The 15,346-nt window shown below is 37.0% G+C and overlaps 1 protein-coding gene across 5 annotated transcripts; it reads left to right on the top strand.

The window, feature by feature from the left end:
• Positions 1-15,346, top strand: LOC109836562. 5 transcript variants are annotated; one of them, XM_020404492.1, is made up of 14 exons: positions 4-193; positions 276-341; positions 2,345-2,413; positions 2,568-2,643; positions 3,894-3,971; positions 5,449-5,546; positions 6,458-6,531; positions 7,914-8,001; positions 8,075-8,232; positions 8,399-8,441; positions 8,617-8,682; positions 9,684-9,761; positions 10,980-11,049; positions 14,945-15,346. In XM_020404492.1, the coding sequence occupies exons 1-13, from the start codon at positions 95-97 to the stop codon at positions 11,034-11,036; spliced, it is 1,050 nt and encodes a 349-aa protein (XP_020260081.1). In that variant the 5' UTR covers positions 4-94; the 3' UTR covers positions 11,037-11,049; positions 14,945-15,346. The 5 variants fall into 5 exon arrangements, with proteins under 5 accessions (XP_020260079.1, XP_020260083.1, XP_020260080.1 ...); XM_020404493.1 differs by having other exon boundaries at positions 6-193; positions 2,348-2,413; XM_020404490.1 differs by lacking the exons at positions 10,980-11,049; positions 14,945-15,346 and adding an exon at positions 10,220-10,625 and having other exon boundaries at positions 1-193.

The following is a 15,346-nucleotide window of genomic DNA, read 5'->3' as shown; positions in this document are numbered from 1 at the left end:
ACTCTCTCTCTCTTTGCATTTTTTTTGTTTCTCGCAGAATAAATTAAATTCCGGCTTGGGTTTTTCTCCTTCAGATTAATAAGTGGGAAAAAAAATGTTGGAGGCGAAGAGCTTGAGAAAGGCGAGAATCCCTTCATCTCTTCTCCCCAATCCCTCGCCTGGTCATCTCCAATCCACTCGCCTCGCCGTCCACGTAACCTCTCTTAAACCCTTAAACAAAACCCTAACCCTAAATTTACAATCTACTTCTAATCTCTCTTCGGTTCTGTATCTAGGTCGATGATGTCGCCTCCACCTGCTCTGCCTTCGTCGCTTCAGGATGCCACGTGTACAAGATCGAGGTACTTACCCATCTCATCGCCCATTTCTTCTGTTGGATTTTCTTGGGTGTTGATTTGAATATAATTTTTTACTTTACATTGAGAGAATTGGAGTAAACGTAGTTATTTAGTAGAGTATCTGAGAGCGAATCAGTTTGATGGTAGTAGAATCTCATAAATACTGGCTTGAATTCTTTTCGTTATTCGGAGACGAAATTTGAGACTAATTAGGGTAGTTGTAGAAAGAAATGGATTTACAATGAATTATGGAAGAAGAGGACCAAAAGGAATAGGCTGTGATGGCGAAGGTGGCGATGCACACTGTACATGATACTCACCTATACACATGAGTGTCCATGTACGGCAGTTGTTCGGAACCTTGAAAACATGTGCATCTCCTTTTATTGGAAAAGGATGAATAATATATGCATTTTTCTTAACAGAGGGAGTATTCTTAATTCGTTAAATTACCAAATTTCTGTCTTTTTTGCAACCCTCCTTAACCAGTTTGGTATTAAATGTTTCGTCGGCCACTTTTTTGCATTTTGGCATTGAACGTGACTTTCTTGCATTAATAGTACGCCAAATGTGCAATTAAACATTTTCTCGCCACTGGGGAAAAACTTGGCAGGAAAATTTTATGTGACCTCATGTGACTTGATTTTTTGGATTATTAGAATGGTAATTTAGCATTGTTTAATTGACGTGACTGGGTTTAGATGACGTGGCACATATCAAATTGTAGATTTTTTTACAAAAACTTGGCAGGAAAATTTTATGTGACCTCATGTGACTTGATTTTTGGATTAGAATGCTGATTTAGCTTTGTTTAATTGACGTGACTGGGTTTAGATGACGTGGCACATATCAAATTGTAGATTTTTTTACTTCACATGTGGTTTTGGAGATGTTAGTATGATGGTTGTCAGTATTTAATTGAATGAAAACATAGTTTTCTGCTGTAAATGTGTTTGAAATTGACAAGTTAGGGTTTATGTGACATTAATTTTGGTTTTTCTTTTGAAATTCGGGAAATTTGTGAAAATCTAACCTTGGGAACTTGAAGATGACATTATTTTCTTGCTTCAAATGCAATTTCTGATATCTAATTGATCAGGCTGATTGCGCCTGAGCAGTTTGCGGTTTTCCCTTGTCATCCTCCCTTTCAGAAAACCTAAATTGAAACCGATTCCTATTATTTGCCCTAAAATTTGAATCTCATACCCAATTTAAGAGGCCCAATGACTTTTGTCATGTCAACATGTTCGTGCTACCTCAGCAATTTAAAAAAATGTAAAACTTTTCTCCAAATCTTCACCAGTGATAAAGAAAAATGACTAATTGCAGAATGAGTGGACTTTTAATACCTAGAACTCTTTGGAGAAACTTTTATACCAACTGGTTAAGGGGGTTATAAAAATACCAATTTGGTAATTTAGCCATTCTTAATTGTTTTGGTGGCTATTTAATTTTTTAGTGTTTCTGGGTATATATACAAATCTGAGCTTATTGAACTACAGTTTAAATGCATCTGTTGTCATAGATAAATAGGAGAACAGTTGTACTCTAGTTTTTAGATTTACTTTGGTGCAGGACACTAGTATTACACTTCTTAGTCCAAAAGTTTGTGTGTTTAAACTTAGCTTAATTGCACTAATGTATCTAGCAATTAGCTGTGTCAATTGTTAATTATATCTCCTCTCTTTTGACCATATGCTAGCTTAGCCGGAAATTAGGGACCTGCTAAAGATTTTTATGATCTTAAACTACACATCTTAAAGAGTCAAGAGGCATACATGAAATGAGTTGACTTTTAAGTTATGCTCCACGGATGATAAGTCTTTGGAAGAAACAGCATGATACTTCAAAAACAATGTTAACTACTATCATCTATTTTCTACCAACAAGTTAAATGGCCTGTTTTAGTAAGAGAACTAATGCATAGTAAATAGATAATAACACATTGTTATTATTCTGTGGTGATTAAATTGGTCCGTAGATTTTATAAATCATGCCATTTTTAGCAGATATCCTCAGAAGAATCTACCGTTGTCAAGGGAAAAGAGAGCCTCCTAATTCCTGTTCAGGCACAGGTCTGTTTGTCATCTTCATTTCTTCTGTATGTCCCTGCTTTTGTTACTTCTGTGAAAAGAAATTTTTTCCTACTTATGATTAAAGCAGGCATCTCTAAGTTTTGTGGTTCGTTTCTGATTTTTTTACTTCTTTCTTTTTACTGCCTAAGTGAAGGTTGTAAATTCGTCTTTGGTTGATCGCTGTCCGCATCGTTCAGAGATCCAGAGTATAGCACTTGCAGAGAAAGATGGTAATGATTCATTTCGTCGTCCACTCCATGTATTTTGGATGGCATATGTCCAGTGATCTCTATCAACATCCTTTTAGTTTCTGCTTTGTTCGTTATAAACTTAAGTGTTTATGGCCTCCTTTTTTGATGGGTTTCTAATGGTACTTTCAGTGGGGAATGCTACCATTTGTCATCAACAATCTCAGTTTATACTCCACAGTTTACCAAGTGAAATTTTATTGTCGTCTGTATACCTATATCACTACTTAAAGGATAATGCATCAAATGTCACTGTTTTCTTTCATTAACTTGATTTCTTATTCCTTGTTGGATTGATATGCTTATCTTTGAGAGAAAGGAGCCACAAATTAGACAAAAGTTCTAGCAAACTGACGAATATGATATCCATGGATAAAGATGATAATATTTAAACAGAATAAGTTTTGTTAACATAAATTATTTGTTCTCCAATACTCATGAGCATCACCTTCAGGATCTTGTCCCTCATGATTCAGATCTGTATTACACAGTTGGTTTTTTATAGGGTTATATGCTGAATCAGGATACAATTATATTTTTACTATTTGAAATGATGTAGTTCTTGTGATGTACGGATCTTATGGTCTTGTAAATTGGCCTGTGTACATCTAAAGCAAAGTATTAAGATAGTATAATCTTACTGCAGTTCAACTCACTTTTCTACTTCACGTCAATTTAATTTGCTCATGCAATCGTCTTTGTAGCTTAGGTTTCTAGATATGAAAATGAATTTTTTACAACTCGCGTTGTTCTTCGTAAATGCAAAACAATCAAAGGATACAAAGGAAAAAGTAGCTTCCAACAGTATCCTTATTCCGAGCAACATCCTTATTCGTTACAGGTCCTGTTTCTTGAGATAGTAACTGCTAATTGCTAAACTTGCTTAACCATGCCCCACAGTCCTCTACCTGCCAAAAAAACCCCTCCAAACATAAATTTGTCTCTGTTCCCCATACTCATCGCTGTATAATCTCCTGTTGTACTCTTTTCTTGATTTTCCATTTCTCTTCAGCTGTCAAGGATAGATAAAGAAAAATCAACAAATATATTGAGCTCAATACCTCTTATCCCACCGAAATTTTTTGCTAAAACAACTTTTGGGACTGAGCCGAGGAAGTGCATCATGCAGTCTCCGGACATTCTTGTTTTCTTCTTCCATTTCAGTCCTCCGTCAGTCATTATCTTGTTATGGTCTTTTTGCTAATTCTTCTTTGTATTTGTTTCATGTGCAGGTGATGATTGCTTAGTCATGGGTTCTGTGGATTCTTATGGTCATCTGATTGTTTCCCGATTGGATACCATTGGTTCAGGTGCTATTTCTATTTATTTCTTGATTTTTTCACTTGACATTGATTGGTATGCTATCTTGCCATGACCTCATCTTTCTTTTATTGTGGAAAGACATTATGTTGTAGGCTCATTTCCATATTCGTTGTTCCTTAGCACATCTTGTTCATTATGCTTCTTTTGTTGCATGCTAAAGTAATTTTGCATGTTAGGGTAATTAAGAACATCTTTCATGTTAGGTTATTGATTATACATGAACTAGAAGCCTCTTGGTATTACTTGATTCTTAATTTCTACAGATATATTGAGGCTGAAGATCAAGCATTGGTTCCAGATTTAGAATTGATTACTGAAATGTATATCTGGCAGTTCATCAGCGTAGTACAAGATTATAAAGACTTAATAATTGATTTGGAATGAAATAGGAAATGGAGAAAGTAATTCATCATAGAATAAATTCCTAAATCAAATTTGATGGAGTCTTAAGATACACATTCTGAAATAAATTTTCTTTTTCATCTAACAGAACTAGCTGCAAATTGAATCAAATTCAACTAGTCAATTGGTTTGGTTATAAACTGTGAATTCTTCTCCAGACATGGAAAACTAATATATATTTCTTGTGTTTCATGACAAAACAAATTACCTTGTGTTTCTCAATAATTCTTGTGTTCAGATAAAATAATTTGTTGTGTGCACATAAATAGTTATAATCATTTAAGCTTTTTCCATCAAAACTCTACTATGCTTCAATGCTTAGAAAAAAGTTCAAAAACTACTATGCAATAATGCTTAGAAAAAGTTTCTTGATGTGTATAAAATGCAAGTGGAATGACCCATGTTGAATTTGATATAACCTTTATATAAGATCATATTAGGTTTTGATTCACGTATTCCTATTAAATTCTTATTTTGTAATTAAAAGTTTAGGACATATGGGATGGGACACATGTTAAGGGGTATAAGAGTATAAAAGATCGGGGCAAAGAGTCATGTTGTTGAACCCCATATAGCATAAGTGCATAAGCCTGAACCAAAACAAAGGCTTCTACATGTTGACTCAGCTCCTCGAAAATGCATAAATTTGTGCATTCATTGGTCAATTTGATATTATTGCTAAGGTCTGAACATAAGCAAATCTATTAGGTGAATAACGTAGCATTTCTCCCAATTCTCATTTCTTCCTTTTTTTTATAATAATGTAAACTAACTTCTGTCTTGCAGTAGCTTATACTTTCTACTGCTTTTTTTTTTCGGGGCAACTGTGGCTTAATGTGCAGAAGTCTTGTTTTGTAATTATACCCCTTTTAGGAGCATATCAGAGATTTACCTAAGCTTACAAGATGATGGACTACTAGAATCTGATATATTGGTATACGATGCTTTGTGGTTTTATATGTAATCTTTCGGGCCAACCTGCTACATGTATAACTACTACGCTTTAGATTAATAGATTATAGTACAATGTTTCATTGACACGCCACACATAACCTTTTTCAGATTTTGACAGGCTCTCGTATTCAGTACCACCTCGGCATTGTGGTATATGGGAGAGCAGTTGGGCTGGAATCTGCTTCAGCCCAGTGTGTTGGTCTACGGTAAACTCTTCGCTTGTTCAATAATGATGTGATTGCACTGTGCAGTTTTGTTTGACTTTTAATGCTTACTGTTTAGAATCATAGCTATATTGTATCTGTTCCACATGGGCATGCAATGCATGTAAACACCTCCATATGTTGTCACCTAAATTTTTTTACAGACGAGTTAGAAACTAAAGAAATAATTTTCTGTTAATTGATTTTGAATTTCTTAAAACAACTATCAGCACTTTCAGTGTTAACCGAAACACCATTGCACTGACTGGCAATTATAGTATGATGAATCAAAATGACATAGTTTCTATTTACAACTTTGTGATGTACGTTTAATCATCTGTAATCCCAGTGTGCCATGGGTTCGAAAAGAGCAAGGATAGATTCATTACAATATTTATGTTGAATTATAGTGGAAAATTAATTAACTTTTTTATTATTTGGAAGAGCCTGTTTGTTTTGTCAAATATGAATTTATGCAACAACTAACCGTTTTTATTGGAAACATTCCTCTAATGAATTCCCTGGGAACCTTTATAGTAAATGGAATATACAGAATTGTGATCAATCAAATATTGCAAAGTCTCGGTATTTACTATCGTTCGGAATTGGGCCATAACGAAACTTTTGTCTATACCAGTACTATAATATCAGATTAGGGAGGAAGATCGGTATATTTATTACTTAGCTTGGAAACATCATCAGTGACAAGCATGACATGTATCATGCCAAATTTATCTGTTATGCATAATGTCATATTTAGTTGTTGTATATGTATATCATCAAGGAACATGTGTTATTTTGATGTTTTGTCCTACCTTCCAGTTATATTTTTCTGCTGAAAATTGTATAGGCTTTTCATTAGGTTGCTTCCAGTTATACTTGCCTCTTAGTTCTAAAATTTACATTTTTCCCAGGCAGCAGTTGCACATAGTTTCAGCAAAAGTATTAATGTCTATGATCAAGATATTCATCTCCGAAGTTTACGCACGTAAGTATATCAATTTTCTACGCTGGGTTGAATTTTAGCTCTTGAACTATGCCTCACTTCTCTCAGTTGCTTCACATTTTCTCTTCCTTTTTTGCTTCATAATACCTGTTGATTTTTTACTCTATGAGATGGTGAATTTTTCACCCTACTGAAAATCGGCATGTCTATCTTGTTTGATATGACATGCCTGGTCATCCATGTCAATAACTTGGACACTTATGGACATGTCTACCTTTATTTGCTTAAAGAGATGCACTGATGAAGTGTTACGTGTTCTCTAGGCGAAAGTTGCAATAATTTTGTTGTTATTCTTTAAGGTCTTTTTTGTATAAAAGGGCAACTAGTTTTTACCTATAACAACTGCAGTTAACTGTTGGATTTCAGTACAATTGTTGAGATGAGGAATTTTTTTAAGACTACATGGAAGATTGTCCCCATCATAAGAACACATTAGTTAAAAAAACACACCTAAAGCACTTTTTACTTCAAATTTGTCTGTTTTCAGCCCTACCCATGGTCTTTTGACGTGATATAAAATATAAGTCTGTAGGCCATCTTATAAAAGGAATATACAAATATTTGGCAGGTATTTTGACATCAGGGATTTAAGGGAAATGTTTCTGTTAAATTAAAGGGTGTGAAAAATTATTGTATCCTTTAAGTTTTTTTTTGGTTGGGGTGGGGTGGGGGGGGGGGGTGCAATAAATCTGATATTGCTTCTGCTTGTGAACCTGTACTACTGTGTTTACCATGTAGATAGTTATAAAAAAAGACAAATATCTTATTATTATTAAGATTGGTACTTTGAATTAAAATTATCAGATCTTGTGTATGACCTCGAAATGGATTGGATTGTGTCCTGTTAAAACATAGGAACTAGTGTACAATAAATTGCATCCTCAAATCACTGATGAAATCTTGCACTAATGTCGAATCTCCTTGATCTAGTTATTCCAACCGAAAGTACATAAAGTATTTATTATTTTTTTGTAATTGGCAGCATTTTCACCATTAGTAATTTTTTGAGAAACATTTGCCTATGTAAAGCTAGTTAGTAGTCTCTAGGACCGAAATCCCTCCCTTAGTACCCTTTACTAGCCTGCTTTCATCACATTCTGGACCTTTCTCCAAAGACATTTCTTATCTCCCGATCTGAATTGAGGTTTCGGATGTAATATTATCTTATTTTCCTTGTCAGTTACAATACTTATTGCAACGATGCACTGGTGCCATTTCACAATTTGACTCTGACATTTGATGTGTTGTACAAAGGATTGTAAATCTTTAATTTGATGAACATGAGCCTTGAATTTTATGATAAAATGCAATTGAAATATGATTCTGATATTTTCTCATGCGGCTATCTAATAATTATGCTACAGATTGTGGTATCCAGCTTCATTTAGTTTTCTACAAAGTTCACTAGCTGCTGATACAAGCTCTATTCTTATTGTTGCTGAAGGCTCTCAGGTTAAGCTTCTATTGATGTGGTTAAATTTCCTAGAATATTTTATAATAATTCTCACCTTTTGTTCAACTTTAGCTAAGTGTATGGGACTTGAGAACAAACTCGAACAATGGTTGTGTGCAACGTGTTTGTGGTGCCATTGGAGATCTCATATATGCTGTTTGTAGTTCCCCATCTGGACCTATTGCAGCTAGTGGATCTGATCGAACTGTGACCATTTATGATCCTCGCAGGCAAGTGGTACTTCGACTGTAGATTTATGTCCAGTGCCCAATATTGAATTCAGTTGTATAATAGTTTATTATAAGGAGCTAAGAAATATTGTATATTAATTTGTGTCAAGATTTTGCCTTATTGTTTGATGAATCAATGATGTGTTATTTCACTTGCTGAGTTCAGGTGGTCAGCCTTGTCAAGATGGGTGAATTGTTCAAAATATGAGGTTTGGTTTGTTTCGTCATTTTTCCTGTTCAGTTTGAGTTATAGATGATGGGCACTTTGTATTTTTTTTCCTTTTCCTATTCGAGACATGATTATGTCTGGGCATTCTTTGGGCATTCCACTTCAACTGACTACACTGATCCGGACAATTAATTGTGAGTTTCTTGTCATTGTAGATAACTGGTCTCTCTTTTTCGTCACTAGATGATGGCTATATATATGTTCAAGGTGCTGACTATGAGGTAATTACCTTCAAGAACAAAGAGGTTGATTTTTTAAGGTTCCCCCCCCCCCCAAAAAAAAAAAAAAAAAAAAAAACCCTCACCCCAATCCATCCACCCAAAGAAAAGGGTAAAATAAACCAAAACACGCCCCCAAGGGCCCCAACACTAACAAAAGAGAAGGCATAAACAACAGGCATGTAAAACACCAAAAAAATAATAATAAACAAATAAATAAAGGGAGAAGATTCCAATTGCGCTAGCATTCAAAGAAGAAAATAGATATAATGTTAACTCTGTAGAATATTTCCATTGAGGTAATTGAAGTCAACTGCTTAAAACACATAATGAAGGATGCCCATGAAACAAATAATTTAGTTACAGTTTTCTGAAAGTCCAAGGAACTGAAACTACCATCCTGAATGAAAAAAAACTTCAATGGGTTTTCTTCATTTTTATTTTTTGTACAAACTGTATCCTTAAATATTTTCTCTTGTAGATATTAATGATTATCCATTTTATGGGGAATTAGTTGTATATTGAGATTGCCTTGTTCGACGCTAACATGGCACATTGAATTTAGTTTTATTCTATTTATGTTCATAAAAGCACTTCCATGTGCATCTAATTAGAAACAAATCTTGTCTAGTTCAGTTTGCAATTTTGTTATATGGTAGCGTAAGAGTGTGCGGGCCAGTTTGTCTTGTGACGAGGTCTACGTCTGGAAGGGTATTATTACTGTAATTTGCCCATAATCAATATGTTATCATTTAGGTAGAGGTGGGAATTAACTGAAAGATGCCGTTCACACTGTAGCTATTGTCGGCTTGGTAAATGACTGTATAAATAAGAAAAACAACCTTAGAGTTGGATAAGCAACTATAATCATGGACGTACTGTTACTATCTGTGCATCCTTTCTTAGGTAAGACTAAAGCACAATGTAGAATTCTTTTCTGTTATTAACTGAGAAGTTGTTAAGGATGTCATTTAGCTTGTATTAAGCAGCAGCCGTTTTTGTAGATTTCCTGTGGGCAATGGAGGGACAACAAAAAAAGATTTGCGTTCAGAGGAGATTCTAACTGGCTTGGTTTTAGTAAGGTATTCTTCTTTCTGCATAATTTTTTTTGGATTTTCTCAATGTTAGTCCCAGAAATCATCACTATTTTGATATTACTCCCCCAAATCCTCATATTTTGATATTAGTCTCCAAATTGCATTAGTATGTTGATATTAGTCCCTGTGGTTAGGTGAGTTATAAATGATTGAGAATATTCTGTTAAGTTTTAACTTCTTACTAAAAAGAACAATTATATCCGCCAGACCCACCTACCCATAAATTTAAACTCAATAAGATATTTAAACCCAAACCCGGTTTAAACCCGTTTCGCCACTTTCTTCTCCAATGGTCCATTTACACTGAGAAAACCTGATGCTCTTCTTACTAATGGCCAAAATACTCCAAGCTCTCAATCCACATCGTCTATCTCCTTCCTAACCTCTTTCTTTCTCTCTTAACCATGAACCAAATAAAAAATCCCATATCACAATTTCCCCAGTTCAACGAAGCAAATAACGGTGGAGCATTATCAGAAGAAGAAACCAATCCAATTCAAGAGATGACAAGAACTCCTTTACTGCTTCTTTTCTTGATTGTGCTCCTCCTCCTACTACTATGTTGTTAATTCACATGCAATGCGGAGTAAGAACTAGCAGATCGAGGAGAAATGATTAAGGGGGAGGAGATCCTAATGAAGCCGAACAAGAAAAGGGCTTCTCCCTCGACCGAGGAAGCTGTTGCCAGGGGGTTCTCCAGAGACTGTTCACTTCTCATGTCTCCAGCTTCGACTGCAAAATCCAGGTATATAAACTCACAAGCCCCTAATTTCCCTCCTCAATCGTTACTCTAATGGCTTGCATCTCAGGATGTCTGTGGGGTGGAACTGGGCGCTTTTGGATAAGTAATGTTGAAAGGGGACTAGACCGTAAAGGACCTGAGATAAGTAATGTATTCATCTTAATGTGAGCGGGAATGCGGGTTAGAAGGGAGGGAAGTTTAATTGAGGCATTGCATAGGGGTGGGTATTTTGGTAATTCGCTAGCCATGGTTAGTCTTAACCTAATCATGGTTGAGGGTTTGAACAAAAATAGTACAAAGGGACTAGTATCGACATACTAATGCAATTTGGGGAACTAAAATGGTGATGATTCTAAGGGGCTAATATCGAAAAAACATATTTTTTTGGAAGAAAAAGGAAACAGGAGATGGTAAGCCTAAAATCTGTTCTCTGACATATTGAATTATCTATATAACTGCAGTGTGCAAGAAAAGATGTATTGGTTGGATGGTGTGAATCTGGAAGATTTCAAAATTAACTGTCTTGAGCTGGCAAGTATTATTTATCCCTTCCAGTTTTCTGCACTTTTCATATAAATGCATTCAGTTTTCTTTTCAGTTATTTTCATCAATAACTTGTCACTAGTTGTAGAATAAGTTAGTTCTAAGGCTGTGAATTTTTTCTTCCATTTTTTTTATTTTATTACCAATATGCATAGTTCTCTGTATTCAGTGTTAGTACCTCCATTTCACTAGGGGTGGCAAATTATGACCCGACCCATCAACCCGACCCGACCCGTTTATATTGGGTGTGTGGGTCGAGTTATATGGGTCGGGTCATAAACGGGTCAACCCGAACTCGTTTATTAGATGGGTAAATTAGGGTTGACCCGAACTAACCCGTGTAACCCAATAACTTACCTGTTTAATTCTAAATGGGTTACGGTCCAGACTCCAAATATGAAGATGAATAGTGATTCTCACAAAACCTTGACTCTTTCAAAAACCCTCAGCCGCTTTCTCGCTGTGATTTGCCGGCCGGAGCACGGCCTTAGGCTCGCCGAGATCCGTCGGCAAGTCTCCATCTTGGCTCCAAATCGAAACCCTAAAACCTAAAATGGATCTAATTGTGAGGTTTAGAAATAATTGCCTTTGAGTTTAGAATTGGAGGAAGGATTTCAGGATGAGATACGAAACAGAAAGGAGAGAGGGAGGTGGCGGAATCGTGATGAAAGTTATTAGATTTGGTTCTTTGAATTTTGGGTTTGGGTCTGGACGATGATCTTTCAAATTTCGGACAGGTCTATGGGTGAATTGGGTTGGGTGTCTAATCGTACCCGACCCGAATCTAATTCACGATCGGAGACGAACCCACAACATACAGCCAAATTTCTAAAGATAATAATCAAATATAGGATTGAAAATTGTTCTTTCGTGGAGTCTCATTTATAAGGAGAATACATATTACCAGAAATCTACAAATTGAATACTTAAGCACTAAAGAGGTCGATTATTTCCGTACCCAGAAAAAAGAAAATAGATATATGAAGGTAAGATTAAGGTTGTGAGAGATGGATTGTAATCTCGCGTTATTTATTAGCTAGGTTATCATCTTGCTGCATTTTGAGGCGTCGTAATCACATTATTCTTCATTTGGTGTGTGAACTGTCAGGTACTTAAAAAGGAGGCTGTGGTCTTCTGATTCAAACCATTTGAATGTCTTTTAGTTTATCAGATGATGGTTGAATATAGTATTCATGACATTGAAGTGAGCTTTGATAAACGGGTCATTCGGGTTATATGGTTCGGGTCGGGTAACCCGTTTAATAAACGGGTCGGATCACATTGATCAATTTATTAAACGGGTCGGGTCGGGTCACACTTAAACGGGTCGGGTCAACTATGACCTGACCCGACCCAACCCGTTTGCCACCCCTAAGATTCATTTCACATAATATCGATAGCCCTGTTATCCATCTAAAAAATCAGCCCAATTCCTAATCATTTCACATAATATCGATAGCCCTGTTATCCATCTAAAAAATCAGCCCAATTATATACACAGGTCATGCCAATGTTACATTAAACGCTGGGCTCTTCTAGGCGTCGAACTTGGCGCCCAGCGCTTAGTCTCCTAGGCGGGTGCCTAAGCGGTTTCTAGACGTTTTTTTTCTTTCTTCATTTAAGTGGTGGTCGATAGGGTTTTGCTGAAGGTCGAAGGAGGTAGTGGAGGTGTTCATATTTGGAGGTTAATGGAGTTTGGAGGACGTGTAGGCTACGACACATAAAATCACAATCAAGGCCTACAGGGTGCAATCCACGTAAGCAGACAATGCTTCCCTAAACTCGTAAAATCTAGGTGGGCAGCCTAAATACCGCCTAGGCACTAGGCGCTAGTTAGGCGGCCTAGGTACCGTCTAGGCCTATGCGTACGCCTAAGCGGACTAGGCGGAGGTTTTTTAAAACAGTGGGTCATGCCCATGCCTAACCTATTTGACAGATCCAATGTTACAGAGCCATTCACTGACACGTGATTGGAAGTATCTGCTTATAAAAGCCTTGATGTACTTGACTAAATCTAGGAGTGACAAATTATAACCCGACCCATCAACCCGACCCGTTTATAATGGGTGTTGGTCGAATTATATGGGTCGGGTCATAAATGGGTCAACCCGAACTGACCCATTTATTAGATGGGTAAATTAGGGTTGACCTGAACTGACCCGAGTAACCCAATAACTGACCCGTTTAACTGACCCGAACTTCCCTCACCATTCCTCCAGGCTCCAAGTTCCCTCCGATCTCCTTCCTCCTTTGACGCTCTCAAACGAAAACCCTAATCCTAACCCTAGTCTTTTCTAGTCGACGTCGATTTGCCGCTGGCCGAGCTTCCTCACGACAGCAGGAGCAAGTAGAGGAAGCGAGGGGATCAAATCAAGAAAAGGGAATGGAATGGGGAAAGGTCTCAGTTGTTCTCTTTGACATGGACGGCGTCCTCTGCGACAACGAGGAGCCCTCGAGGATGGCGGTCGTCGATGTGTTTGCCGAGATGAGGGTCTCAATTACTGCTGAGTATTTCGTGCCGTTCATGGGGACGGGTAATGTTCTCTAAATTCTTGATTCTTGATGAAATAGGGTAGCTTAGATGATTTCGAGAATGGCAGATCTAATTCGCCGAAATTTGGAGGCCTGGTGGTTGTTTTGCAAAATCTCGGTTACTGGTGGATTTAGGTCCAGTTTTGATGGACATTAGAATCAAGATCAGTTGCACTTCATATTTTTTAAAGTATCTCTCTGTTGATTTTCCAGCCCTACCAATTTGTGAATATATGAAAAAGCTGTAGGCCTGCTACTTGATAGTTACTGTTTGTTCTATTTACAGGTTATTGTTGACTGTTTTATCTTCTGTTGATTGATATGGAACGAATGCAGAAATTTGTTAGTGTTTGTATACATTCTATGTGATTGCAAGCTAGCCTTCACAAATTTGTAGCGGGACCAGTGCAGGCGGGCGTGCAATGCCAAGGCTACTGCCCCCTGTTGGAGAGGTGCTCGCAGTGCGACTCAATGCCAAGACTATCCACGCTGATGCCGCAAAAGAGATTGAAATGAAAGGATTGAACTTCACAAAGGCCTGGGCTTTGTTGAAAAGAGTTTTGATAAATGGGTCATTCGGGTTATATGGGTCGGGTCGGGTAACCCGTTTAATAAACAGGTCGGATCGCATTGACCCGTTTATTAAATGGGTCGGGTCGGGTCACACTTATACGGGTCGGGTTAACTATGACCCGACCTGACCCGTTTGCCACCCCTAATATTAGTCTAAATCCACATCTTCCAAATCTTTTGCCATGTTACTGCATTAGCCCCTTCGATGTTCTTGTTGCATATAAGAAAGTGACTTTTCAGAGAATACATATAAAGGTTGCATGTGTGGCCTCATGTTTAAGCTACTATTAAGGTTTTCAAAGACGGTTTAAAAACTAATAGTTTGCATCAGGCCTGATGGTTAAGTGGGTTGGTTTGTTTGGACTTTACACCGTCCTTATATTTCTAGACCAGACCTGAACACATTATTATTTGATGGTCTGTCCGACTAAAGACATGGCTTGGCTTGCTTGCAATTCTTGTGAACAAGACTAACACATCGAAAGCCATCTGCCTCGATTCTTGAATAGGATGCCGCTGCATCAAATTGGTTTAATAGTGAGAATATGATTTCAATACCCACTTCACAGTACAGTTATAAGAAAGGCAAAAGTCATCATTTTAACATGATAATAATGCAAAAGAATGTCTTGCATAACTCAATATCCAATCTGGATTGTCTTGTCTGTTCCCATTATTTGGCTGCTGTAGTGTGCATTCCCTTCGTATGGATCCTATTCTTTCATACAGATTGAGCGAAGAAACTAATGCTGTGTTTTCATTTCTTAACCTTGTGCAGGAGAGGCAAGATCTTAAGATCTCAGAGCTAGTCAAAGCAAGTTGACAGTCGCATCACCAAGGCAGTCCTGTTTTGTATTTCTAGTTGCTTTGTGCTACATTATCAGATTAAATATCATTCTGAACAACCGTTTGCTGGTTACGTCACCAATCAAGCATCACTGGAATTTGTGCAACATTCGACCAAGTAACTTTAGAATGAACATTTGAAACATCTTAACATACAGTTTTGTCTCATGTACTTGAAAAGCTTCTCTTTATTGGGTGATGACCTGATCATAGCGTCAGGTCTTTTTTTTATTGTATTAATGCAACTAGAATATTGTATCAGTACAATTGCCGACTTCAAAACTTGTGTTTAAGATGCCTGTACCGCCAACTTTAAAATTTGTGTTCTTTTCTC

The sequence above is a fragment of the Asparagus officinalis genome, chromosome 4 (genome assembly GCF_001876935.1).
Source record: "Asparagus officinalis chromosome 4, Aspof.V1, whole genome shotgun sequence".
Taxonomy (NCBI): Eukaryota; Viridiplantae; Streptophyta; class Magnoliopsida; order Asparagales; family Asparagaceae; genus Asparagus; species Asparagus officinalis.
This window is presented reverse-complemented; position numbering and strand designations above follow the sequence as displayed.

Excerpts from the sequence above, each read along its gene's own strand:
- LOC109836562 (XM_020404490.1), top strand. The coding sequence starts at position 95 with ATGTTGGAGGCGAAGAGCTTGAGAAAGGCGAGAATCCCTTCATCTCTT. Across the intron at positions 2,414-2,567 it reads TAATTCCTGTTCAGGCACAG|GTTGTAAATTCGTCTTTGGT; the intron begins GTCTGTTTGTCA and ends GCCTAAGTGAAG. Across the intron at positions 8,442-8,616 it reads TGAATTGTTCAAAATATGAG|ATAACTGGTCTCTCTTTTTC; the intron begins GTTTGGTTTGTT and ends TTGTCATTGTAG.